This window comes from Crocodylus porosus, unplaced genomic scaffold, assembly GCF_001723895.1.
Source record: "Crocodylus porosus isolate Cpor-Errol unplaced genomic scaffold, CroPor_comp1, whole genome shotgun sequence".
NCBI classification, from domain to species: domain Eukaryota; kingdom Metazoa; phylum Chordata; order Crocodylia; family Crocodylidae; genus Crocodylus; species Crocodylus porosus.
This window is the reverse complement of record NW_017728918.1, coordinates 40,077,701-40,090,176: the sequence shown is the minus strand read 5'-3', so window position 1 is coordinate 40,090,176 and position 12,476 is coordinate 40,077,701. Positions and strand designations below refer to the sequence as shown.

The 12,476-nt window shown below is 40.9% G+C and overlaps 1 protein-coding gene across 1 annotated transcript in view; it reads left to right on the top strand.

The window, feature by feature from the left end:
• Window positions 1–12,476, top strand: part of CSMD1 (CUB and Sushi multiple domains 1) — a 1,867,828-nt gene that overhangs the window by 925,450 nt on the left and 929,902 nt on the right. The window contains exon 6 of the mRNA XM_019538151.1: window positions 8,454–8,566. Within this exon, the coding sequence (XP_019393696.1) occupies window positions 8,454–8,566 (113 nt within the window). The remainder of the gene's footprint in view (window positions 1–8,453; window positions 8,567–12,476) is intronic.

Here is a 12,476-nt window from a genome sequence, read left to right as displayed (position 1 = left end):
CACCTTCGGACCATAAGATGCACCCTCGTTTTCCCCCCACTTTTGGGGGGAAAAAAGTGCGTCTTATGGTCCGAAAAATACGGTAGTACACAAACCTAGGCTTTTTCTTTTCGGTGCACCTTCCAAGGTATTAAGGAACTAACTACAATCTAATGGCTTAGTCTTCCTGAAATTTTTTTCCCCCTGAGGTAGTCAAAGCAGGCAGTGTTTATATGCAACTGCTGGTTCAACTTGAAGGAAAGTGCCTTTCTTCATGGAAGGACCAATGTGGTGGTCGTCTCTAGCAAATCCATTCAGGACTTGAGGGGACTGGGTATGTCTTTCACAGAGTTTCAGTAGGTGCTATCTGTAGTAACGTAAGAACACCTCTCTGAAATGAGTGCCTATCAATGAGAGTCTTTTTCAGAAGTCTTTTTTGTGAGAAGGATTACGTTGGTATCTTCACTAACATGGTGCTCATAGTACCTGGCTGGAGAAGATGTTCGGTCAAAGACAGAAAATGGTTTCCATGTAATTGGTTGAATAACAGGTACCAGATTTACTGAAAGAACCATGTCTTCCATGTAATTATAGCAGTTTTAAATGTAAAGAGTAGTTAGCTGTCTTAGTCTGAAGGCAGGCAGAAGGCAGGGCAGTATACTATATTATATACTATATTAAAACAGCATATTATAACCTATCACCGTCAGAGAGTCATGATGTTTTTCTTCTCTCATATGCTTCATTTCCCCCTCTACACATCATCATTAATGTGGTGGAGCCACGCAACTGCTTTATCATTGATGCTTACTGGGTCCTCATCCTCGGTGTGTGGGTGTGCTGCACACATGAGGAGGAGGTGGTCAGCAATTTGTGGTGTGTCACCACACTCACATATTGGATTGTCCTTTAAGCCAATTTTATTGTGTGAGACATTAAAGCATCCAGCTCCAGAGTAAATCTTTAGTTTAATCCATAAATTGTGCTGGAGCTTGTACCTAGGTTGATAGGCTGTTGGGTTGCTTATGAAGTGCTTGAGATGAGAATCAGTCTCATCCCACTTTTTGTGGTGATCACGTGTCCATAGGGTACTGCTCCCACTTTCACACTGTTGCAACAGTACCTATGCTTCCCACCTAAATGGGTGTTTCAACTTTAGTTGCTTAAGTACTGGTTGTTCTAAGACTTCATGAAGCAGGCGCTTCTCATTTTGTTGGGCATGCTGAGCAAGGCCCAGAGTTGCCTTCTGTCTTCTTAGTTGGGGAGGTAATGACTCTGATAGTATTGGCAGCATATGGACAGGAGTATATTTTATACTCTGTTACGATTCTCATTGCTGAGTTCAGGCTATTTTACTGGTGTAGCTACTGTGCTCCTCATACTTAACAGCAGTATTCAGCAGGTGTGTATACTAGTACAGGTATTGATGTCCTTTGAGTGGTGAAATTTTGGCTCTCCAGGCTGTTCCTGCCAGTCATCTTATAGCATCCAGAGTTATTCCCAGGTACACTGGGTTATCTGTGAAGAAAAGCTCATTACCATTCAGGTCAATCTTTATCATTTTACGTGCCATAGCATTACAGAGGTGGAACAGTGATGTGGTGGTTTTTGATTGATTCAGCTTGAGTCTCCATTGGTGCAGATAAGGGGCTACTGTATTCATATGCTGAGACAAGGCAATTTCTGTCTTTGGGATGGACTTGTCAAAAGTGAAGGGGATCAATGAGAGCCACTTCCACATAGTGATCCTGGTAATATTTCTGATGGCCAAGTGCTCCCAAATCAACAAAAACACCAAAGCATACAAAGATAAAGATACAGACATTGTTTTTGCCATGTGAAAGAAGAAACCAAAGGTGAACAGTGCCAAGTCACCTGCATAGGCATACTGTGATGGGTGGAACGTCAGATATATAGATGTTAAAAAGGGTGGCTGCTAGCACTGACACATTACACAGATGCTTGTATCTGCTTCTATCTCCTCCACCGGTGAAGAGGATGAAGGATCTGTTTGATATTATATTAGTGATAAAGACCACCATTCTTCAATTTAGGATCATCGTGAGTAGTTTGTACTCTAGTCATTTCAGCCAGATGGTATCATATACAGCTGTTAAATCTACCAGCACAGTACCTGTTTTTTCCCTCCTTTGAAAAGCATTGTCAATATCTTGAGTAAGCCTTACTGCCCGGTAATGGTGCATATATTTTTGCAGAATCCTGTCTGTTCTGGTGGTAACTGTGGATCAGTGATGTTAGTCACCTTATTTAGGATCAGTCTTTCCAGCAAGTTGTAGACAACTGATAACAAAGATATTGGTCTGTAGCTAATAGGGTTATCAACATTCTTGCCTGGTTTGGGTCATGCAATCATGTGAATGCGTCTCCAGAATTTGGGTCTTTCGTTTCTTCACGTACATGATGACAGGAACTCCTTCGGTCAGTCTCTTAGGCAGGGTCCCATATTCTGGATAGATATTATCTAATCCTGCAGCTTTCGGGGGTTTGGTAGAGGCTATGGCAGTTCTCATTTGTGAATGAACAAATGAGATGCAGGTTTTCAGTGGACTAGCATTTCATTGCAGTTGCTTGGTACTTGATCTCTTTGGAGAAGTTCTCATCAGGATTTGTGAACCTGCTGTTCTGGATACATTGTTCCGCTATTGAGTGCTTTCACAAGACATTGCTGTTTGGACTTGCCTTCTCCAGAGAGCCTTTTGATTTTGTTCCCAGCTTTCTTGCTGGAGTGTGTGAAGTCAATATAGTTTACCATTTCTACCCAATGTTCTCCTTTTATGGTGTTAATATGGTCCTGGAGTCTTTCTGTTGCATCAGTGATGCTGCTGCTATTGCTTGAGGTAGTGATTGTATGTAGATAGTTGTTACAGGTTGGTACTATCAGGGACTGTAGTTGACTGAAGCCATACAGTATTGTCACCTTGGGCTTTTTTTTTGGTCAAACCTGTGACAAAGAACTCATAGGTAGCATTAAAATATATCACATTGGTCAACTTGGGTAATTTGATTGCTAACTTTTCTGTTTTGATGAGGAAGTCAGGCCATTGTGCTTTTTTGAAGTTCCAGCTAGGAATCTGACAGTTCTCAGTGATTGTAATGAGGCAGTCAGTGATTGTGATCAGAGATGAACGATATTGGGATAAAGGAAAGTTTCCTTAACCTGGCCTTCAAAGCGATAGCAGTGCCTGCATCTTCCAACTGAACATAGAGGGCTTCATATCCTTCAAAAGCATTTTTCCTGGAACAAACTGCCAAATACCAAGCAGTTGCTATACTAGTACAAGAAACCCACACAGAGGACCCTGCCAAACTGAAGCTCAGAGGCTACTGCTTGGCTACTCATGTTGTGAGTAAATAACATGGCCTCACCACCTTCATTAAAGCTGGTATCCAGTACGAAAATCCTAAAACATCTCCAGCAGACAACACAACACAGTGGGCACCTGTAAAACTAGGCAATTACAACATCATGAATATGTACAAACCACATAGAGACAAACTCTGCAACCCAAACATATACCAGTCCTACCAACACCAGCAATCTATTCAGATGATTTCAACAGCCACCATACTGAATGGGGTTATGCTACATGAAATCTGTATGATCTCACTCTTTGAAGTTGGTCAAAGCCCATTCATAATCTCCTATATTGCCCCAAACAGAAATGGACATTTCACTCAGACATACAGTGAACTGAGACAAACCCTGACCTAAACCCAAACCCTGTTGGCTTTACAGGCATGATGTACCCTCTGATTAAAGATACGTTAATGAATGATCATATGTCCAAGGTGTTAAAACACATGGATGTAAAGTAACAAGAGAGATTCTTTTGTCCTTGTCACAGGATTGGTATGGTGGCAGGTCAGAGTGGAGTCTGACTCTGGCTCTGATTTGAGTGGGTACAATGTTGAGACTGTATTGTAAGTATAGTAATTGTTGCTCCAGATCTTTAGAGTTCATGCCAGTCAGTGGAATCACAGCAGATATGATCATAACATAGAATGTGAATCTAATGGTATGGGATGATGGCATGAAGGCAACTGTAGTGGTATACTGGTTTCCAATAAAATGTGGTGGCAATGTGGGCATTGCAAAATTTCACGGTGGTGTCCAAGAAATAAATATGCTGGGTGGAGTATTCAAGAATCAGTTTGGACCCAACCATAAACAATATCTCTCCAGCAACAAACTACTGAACTTCTACTCTCAGCTAGCCACCAGGCCTTACAACAGACTGAAATGTCAGCTGCACCCTTCTGATCAACTCAGACCATGTCGTCACAGGACCACACAACACAGGTTATGACATTGGGGATTTATTCACCTGCTCCTGTGCCAATGTCATATATGCCACCGAAGTGATCCTTTTCTGTCTACATTGGGCAGACAGGGCATACCCTATGTGAATTCCAGAAAGATGCAAAAGTTTGTTTCAGAACACTTTAACTTCCTTGAACATTCCATCACTTACCTCAGGATAGCTGTTTTTAAACAACCAAAATTAAAAAACCTGAATGCATAATTTGTGGAACAAGAAATCATCCACAGACTGTACTGTATTAAGAATGGTTTCAAAAGAGACTTTGTATTCTTATCCCAGTACATGGACTAGCTTTAATAACTGCTCTAAGGTTAAGCAGTTTGTTTATTCCTTTTGATCTCTTCAGCCTACCTTCACCTCTCTCAATGGTGCTGTCTTCCCATACCCCAAACCCCAGCTTTTCCCTTCTTTATATTTTTTTCTGATTAGTAGCCTTCCTCCCTCCATGTCCTGTCATAGTATCTGACAAAGTAGGCCATAGCTTATGAAAGCTTCTGTTTCTCATAATTAGGGACCCACATAAATCTTGATTTCATGGATTTCACGGAAACCGCAAAATCTGGGGTTGCTGGTGAAAGCCATAGGAAAAAAAACCTTATTAAGTTTTTATTATATCTTCACCTCCTGGGTGTGGGGGGGTTCATAGCCTTCATTGGACAGGAAGGTACCAGCTGGCGGGACAGTATGAAGGGGGCAGCAGATAAGATGACAGCTGCCTCTCACCCTTCCTTTCCACCAATCACTGCTGCGGGGTGGGGTCTTTTTGTCAATGAGTGCCGAGGGGTCCACACAATGCCCACGTAATGGGCTCTTCATACCAGGACAAAGCCACAAAAATGTTTTTTTTTTTAACTTGTCCTTTTTGAAGGACAAGTTAAGTAATTCCTTATTCATAATAAGTTACTCTATAAAGTTTTATCCTGCCCTGCCTTCTTCCTAGCTTTTAATTTGACATCTTTCATGATACCACCATCTGGCTTCAGCTATGTATGCTTTGTAATCTATTCTAGAGTAAAAAACAAAACATTTATTGTAGAATAATTTATTTTTACTATCATTAATGAATTGGAGCTAAAGAGACTCAGGCCAAAGCTTTATCTCACTGCAAACACGTTTAAGTTGTAGTTGGACACCTAAATGTGATCCTATTGCAACCTGCTGAAGTCCCTAAATAATCATTAGTGAAATTGATAGGTAACTTCCTTTTTGCTGTTTTTTTTCTTTTTTTTTTTTTTCTGTGATTTTAAGCCTGATGGTAAGATGGTATACTACAGAAGTTTTAGGGACTCATAAAATGTGGAACCAGATCACACTTAGGTACTTGAGAGATAGAATAGGGGAAAAGCCCCCAAGTTGCTACAGAACAAAACACCACTAGTACTACCACCACCAACAAACAATTTAGAAGTATTTGGCAAGATTGTACTCAAGTTACTTAGAAAGAAAAGCACCAGAAAACCACTAGAACTATTATGCACATGTAAGAACCAACAGTGAATAATTGTCACAAATCCATAGGTATCTTTATCCAAAAAATAAACCCAATTTATTAAGAATATTTGAAATGGAGATTGTTTAGAGGAAAGTGTGTTTTTTAACACTGAATGGGTATGCTAATTCTGATATAAGAATATTATACTGTATGTGTACGTACAGACATTACACTTAGATTGACTTAATTAGGATTGGGTTGATCTAAATGGTGCCTGTGCAGATGTTTGAATGGCTTAAATTGGGCCAAAATGATGACTAACCCAATCCAATGAATACCTGCATGTGTTCAGAACACAACCCTGGGGTTGAGAGAGCCCAACCATTCAGCCTGGCATCAGTCATGAGCAATTCCTATGCCATCATGCTGACTGGGTTTCTTTCTGTCTTGTCTGCCCCTCCCCTCACCCTGAATTACTTATACTAGGTACCCTGTACAGCACCTGACACTGACAAACACCTGTACACATCTCTCCAGTCTGAGCATGCGGCTTAAAGTGCTTAAGTCATCATAGCCCAGATGCAGTGAACATTTATATGCATCTCAAACTGAAGATGAAAAAGTTGACTCACTAAAGTTTGTCTAAAGATTTCACTTGCTGCCACATTTCTTTAGGTTAGGAGATGAAGAGAAGTTAAATATTTATGGGAACAGAGACAAAATGAAAGACATTTTAAAAGCAACAGATCAAATCTAGAGTCTGTTGGCTATGGTACTCTTCAGGTATGGGAGAATCACTGATTCAGTAGGTAGTGAGAAGGACAAGTTATATGGAACAGTCAGTAACAACGGTAACTTGGACCCATTCCAACAAAAGTCTTTTAATACAGTCAAATACAGAGTTATGTATCTAGGAAATAGGAGCGATGGTTGTTAAGTTGTTAAATGACCAGGACCAAATACAAAGGGAAGTGGTGGGTTTTTCATTTCTTGATGACAGACACTAGATATCTTAACCTAAGTTTATATTTTAACCAAACAGATGATGATTTAGCCCAGTCATTTGCAATCAGGGTGCTAAAGCATTCTGGGATACATTTTAAGGATGTTCTGGGGTGCTCTGCAATATTAATATTGTTAGGTATGCCAACATGTATGTATGATTCACAAGATAAACCCAGGAATCCACAGTATCAAAAACTTTCAGCCCTGAGATAATCTTTCTGAACTTTGCAATAGAAGGCTTGCTCTGTTATTTGTTTGCTCTTTGCTGTCACTCAAAACATGGCCCATCCTCTGCCGCTCTCCCAGCCCAGCAATAGCTGCCCTGCCCACCCCAGCTCCCAGCATTTGGGATGTGGGGGGGAAGCACCAGCTCAGCAGGTGCTGCTAGGCAGGGAGTGATCCCTGCTGCTCCCCACTGCCCCGCACTGCATGGGGGGCTCTGAATGAGCCCCTGAACTCCCCCTGCTCCCCCAGCCCCCTTGTGGGTGCCTCGCACAGGCCAGCACTGGCCATTTAGGGGCAAAAAACCCTAAAGAAACCCTGGGACTCACCATGCCTGCTGGTGGGGGCAGGCAATCCCCACTGCCCCACACCACATGGGGAGCTATGCATGAGGCCCTGAAGCCCCAAGGCTGCACCAGGAGTGGTGAGTCCCACGGCTTTTCTTTTTTTTCTTAAAGGACCAGAGTCCTGGCAGGTGGGGCAGCTGTGGGGGGGCCCAGGGAGCAGGGGAAAGGTTAAGGGGGTTCATGCAAAGCATCCCATTCAGTACAGGGCAGTGGGGATCGCCCCTTGCCCAGCAGCACCTGGTGAGCACCAGAGCTTTTTTTAAAGTACTGAGCTGGGGCAGGCAGGGGTAACCATGGGGGGCTGAGGGAGTGGGTGGAGGTCGGGGGGGCTGGGGAGAATGGGGGGTCAGAGGGGCTGTCAGGGGTCCCCCCATGGTCCCTTCCCCCAGCACTCCCTTCCCTGCCCCTAGTACTTACCAGCTCGGAGTGGCTTTAGCTCCCTGCTACAGCCACCAGGTACTGCTCCAATCATCAAAGCTCTCCAAATCTTTGCCAAATTGATCCCCTGATTCAATTCAGATTCTGCCACTGAACTGGGCTGAATCTCCTCCAAATCGAATCACCACCTGAAGCTTTGCATAGTTCTAACAATAAGTGGGATTTTTTTTGCTTGCCTGTTGTCCTTGTAAAGGAGATTTTTGTAATGAATTATTCATCTTGTTCTTCTAAAATATATTTGTTGTTATTATTAGTCTGTATGGAATGTAGTCAATAATTTTCCCAGAGGATAGAATACTCTATCTTCTATTTTAAGATAAAAATGAACTCTTTTTATTCCTTTTGATGTTTTTTCATGATAATATTTGCTAAGTCCTCTGTCGATAGGTTACTTACTCAAAAACAAACAATTAGATATTTGTTCTCTTTTCTATTCACAATAAAGTACTGTGAAGAAATGAGCTGAACATTTGAATGACTAGCTGTAGTGCAAAACTTTCTTCAGGATAAACAGCTAGTAAACTATTCATAGTTTTACATTAGTTGCTAATGCATTACAGTTCTCAGAGACATCTTGCATGCTGTAATAATGTATTTTCTCTTTACCTTCATCTTCTGTTTTACTTAAGTCTAAATAACAGTTTTTGTTGTACTCTTTCTTCAGTGAGATTCCTTTTTTCCCCCCAGGTTGACTGGCATGAATCTGCCTTCTCCGGTTATCAGCAGTAAGAACTGGTTACGACTCCATTTCACATCAGACAGTAACCACCGACGAAAAGGATTTAATGCCCAGTTCCAAGGTAAGAAATACACAGCGTGTGGCACCTGAAATTCCTTTTTCCCTAGGTGTGAATAGAAGTGACTGCATTGGAAATTTATGTTTAGATACCACAAATATCTTCAGTAAATGGTTGCCAGCTATTCTGCTGCACTTAAATGGAGTAGCAGCTGCTACCACCATATAATAAAATACCTTTATTTGGTGGGATGGAGGGCAGGGAAGGTGGACATTTTATGCTGCTTACTTCAGAGTAATAGCATTTTACATAAGACAAATCTCTAAGGCTATCTTAGTATCATTATGCCCCTTTATATATCCAAGACCTGTTCAGACCTTGAATACTGTGCCCAGTTCTGGTCCTCATACCTTTAAAAAGGATATAGAAGAACTAGAGAAGGTACAGAGAAGGGCAACCAGGATACTTAGAGGTATGGAGGAGTTTCCATATGAGGAGAGACTATAAAACAGACACTCAAGCAAGGACATGATAAGGGTTTACAAAATACTTAATGGCAAAGAGAAAGTAAACAAGCATTTATTATCTACTGTTTTTCCTAATAGAAGAACTAGGGGTCAAAAAATTTAAACTAATAGGCTGAGTCCAGACAAGCATGCATGTGCACTTTGCGGCACCTTAAAGGCCTACTCATTTGGATGCATCCATAGATGGTAACTTTAAAACTAACAAAAAAGTTCTTTTTCACAAAGTGGCAACATCTACATAAGATGTTGACTGAGCAGTTGTTACTGTACAGTCATTTAGTACTTGCATACACAAGTACTAAATGACTGTGTAGTAACCGGAGTTACCGTGCAGTAGCATCCTCAAACAGCTTTTTGGTGATGCTGACTATGTAGTAGCTTGTTATTTCTGCACAGTAGCATTGTGTCATGCTTTGTGCCACACAATGGTACTGCGCAGTCTATGTCTCATGTGGATGTGGCCAGTGTGTAACTAAAGTATGGAACTCCTTGTCATCAGATGTTGTGGAAGCTGACAGTTCAACTTCAAAAAGGGACTGGAGAAATTACTGGAGGAAAAAGGCATCAGTAGCTATTGACTGTTGGAGTTGAATTAGAACTCCCTAGATTTTACATGTTGGAGACTTCAAGTGAGAAAGGAACAATGTGGGGGAAGGGTGGGGGGGACATGACAGAGGGTACCAGGCAAAATAGACTGATAGTCTGATCCAGTACATGGTAGTTCTTATGTTCTTACATGAGTTTTTCCTTTCTTCATAAATTGAGTTATTTTAGTTCCTTGCTTTAAAAACATGAGTAGAATGCAACTTGCAAAAAGCTACTCTGAACACAGATTGCTGTACTCTAAATTTTCTCCTCCATTGCTCAAAATCAAGCTCTGTCCTGCAGGCTACATTCATTATTCAGCATTTTAACTCCACCCCAACCTAGTATAAAGCACATTTCAGAGTTCTGAATAGATCTGCATGTGCACCTGTCTTAGAAAAGAAGAGGGTGTCAATGCAACTGTCACTTTTTGTTTATGTCCAACTGGATATTCATCAAAATGCAATTTTTCTAAAATGGGATCTTTATTGATTTTTGTACTTGATAAATCATCACTCAAAATCAATGGCTTAGTAATTAAATTGGAAAGAAAACAAAAGACTATCCAGTGAGTCACGCATACAAATGAAGTATGAACCTCAACCCCTTTGCTTACACAAGCCATTTGTTACTCCCTATTCCCACAAACAGATAGTTCCCTCCGCTTCCTACAACGTTTAAACTCTTGAATAGCTTATGGGACTTTTTTACATTCCACGGTAGGATCAGCATCCATTTGTGTGCTTCAGATACACTATGTTGTGTGCAGTCTTCTAATGACTATATGCTGTATGAAAAATAAAACCAACTGAACTTACTTGAAACAGTATTTATTGTGAGTGTACCTTTAAAATGATTATAAACATATGCTGTATTTCTTTTTCTTTAACTGAAAAATGCAAATAATAGTTCCCAGAAACTTTAAAAATGGCTTTGGTAAAAATTAGGTACTTAGAGTTTATGCAGTTTATTGAGACTGCAGTGATGCTGCTGATGGTACTTGAGAACTGAAGTGCATATAGCATTCTATCCTTGATCCTGTTTTTCAGTAGTTGTAGTTGTGATCATTCTGCCCACCGGCCAGGAAATTTAGGATCTATAGAACAGTCAGGGTGGGATTCTGGCAGAATAATGAGATAACATTGCAATATATATACGGGGGAGGGAGGGAAGGGGGGAGATGTATCTAGAGGAATTATACATTATATACATTACAATTTTACACAATGGAATTACATTATGAAGGAAAACCTAAATGAGCATGCCCCAATGAGTATGCATGTGCACATGCATAAATATGTGCCACTGCTTTTTGTCCCAGAGCAACACACATGCACACATGCTCCAGAGTGGGGTAAAATGACCCAGGTGGGGTAGGGGAGGCTGGTGCTAGCACAGGTGCTGGCCCCATCAGCCCTACCTGGGGACCACCTGGGACAACAGCCGTGCCAAGCTGCTGATTCTGGAGGTGCTGCTGCTGTTTCTGGCAGCTGCTGTTTTTGGCGGTTCACAGTGCTGCTGCATGTGCTATGCTGGGCTTTTTTAGTGGCAGTTTTTCCACAAAAAGATAGTTCCCTCAGCTTCCTATAAATAAGCAGTGCAGTGAATGAGTGCACGTGTACTGTGTGCAGCTCATCAACTGCTACAAGGGGCCCCAAACCACACATGCACACTTATCTGGAGACTGTAAGGTATGTGATGCTCTCTATACACCTGAAATTTTGTTTGAATACCAGCATAAAACTTCACTCTTAAGGAAAAGTGCACACAAATGACAAAATGAAATGGCTTAATACATAGCAAATTCTCCTTTTCAGTTACAAACCATAATTTGTACTAAGTCTTTTTACCATAAAGGCTTATGTATCATTGCTGTATTATGTATGAACACATTTCAATTCAGTGAATTTTAGCTATGCAGAATGTATTAATATATGTCAACAGCAAGTAAATGGATACTTACATTAGACTAATATAAGAAGTTAAGTGTTATTCACTAGAAAATTTCCATTCACCACTAAATGTAGACTTAAATCACAGTATTATTCAATATTCAGTTAATCAAACAGCTGTACTAATTCTTCATGTTGTTGTTGTATTTGTTATACTACACTAAGTAACAGTTTTAAAATATTTTATTATAGGCAGAGCTTGCAGTTATGCCTGTAACTAAGAATGCCTAATGCTTTCCATTATAAGGTCTTTTATTTAGCTGTGTATAACTGCTACACTTCAACCATTTGACCTGAGTTTTTTCATTCTAGCTAACTCAGGCTGAATACTTGTTTGGATCATATCAGCAAAAAACAAACGCAAGTGTCTTCAGGGAAAGGCAGAGGGGAGCAAACTTAATTTAGACTATCATGTTACAGCCCTAGCTAAATTCCCTGTTGCAGTAGGACAGTGGGCAGTTGCATTAGACCAAGCCTAAAGCACATCTTTCCACACTGACAGAATCTGAACTGCATCCACAAAACATTTCTCAGACCAGATGTTCAGACACGTTCTAGGATAAAGACTCCCTGAATAACACCCCTGACTGCTTATGGATCCAGCTGCCTTCAGCTACAAGACCAGCATTGACCTGTCCTACTCTTTATTTACAGTTAAACTCTTTCTAAAGCCTACTTAATACTTAAAGTAAATACCATAGTAGCTTTTTAAAGGGATTTCTTAATTATACACACTTTACTGACAGAAAACACATGAGCTACAGCTCTAGCACAAATAGTACACATCTGCACTAAAGAAACTCCATATGTTTCCTCATCTTGGGAAACTTGGGACTCTTTACCCTGGAAAAGCGCAGGCTCAGGGGTGATCTGATGGCCAGCTACAAGTTTATCAGGGGTGACCACCAG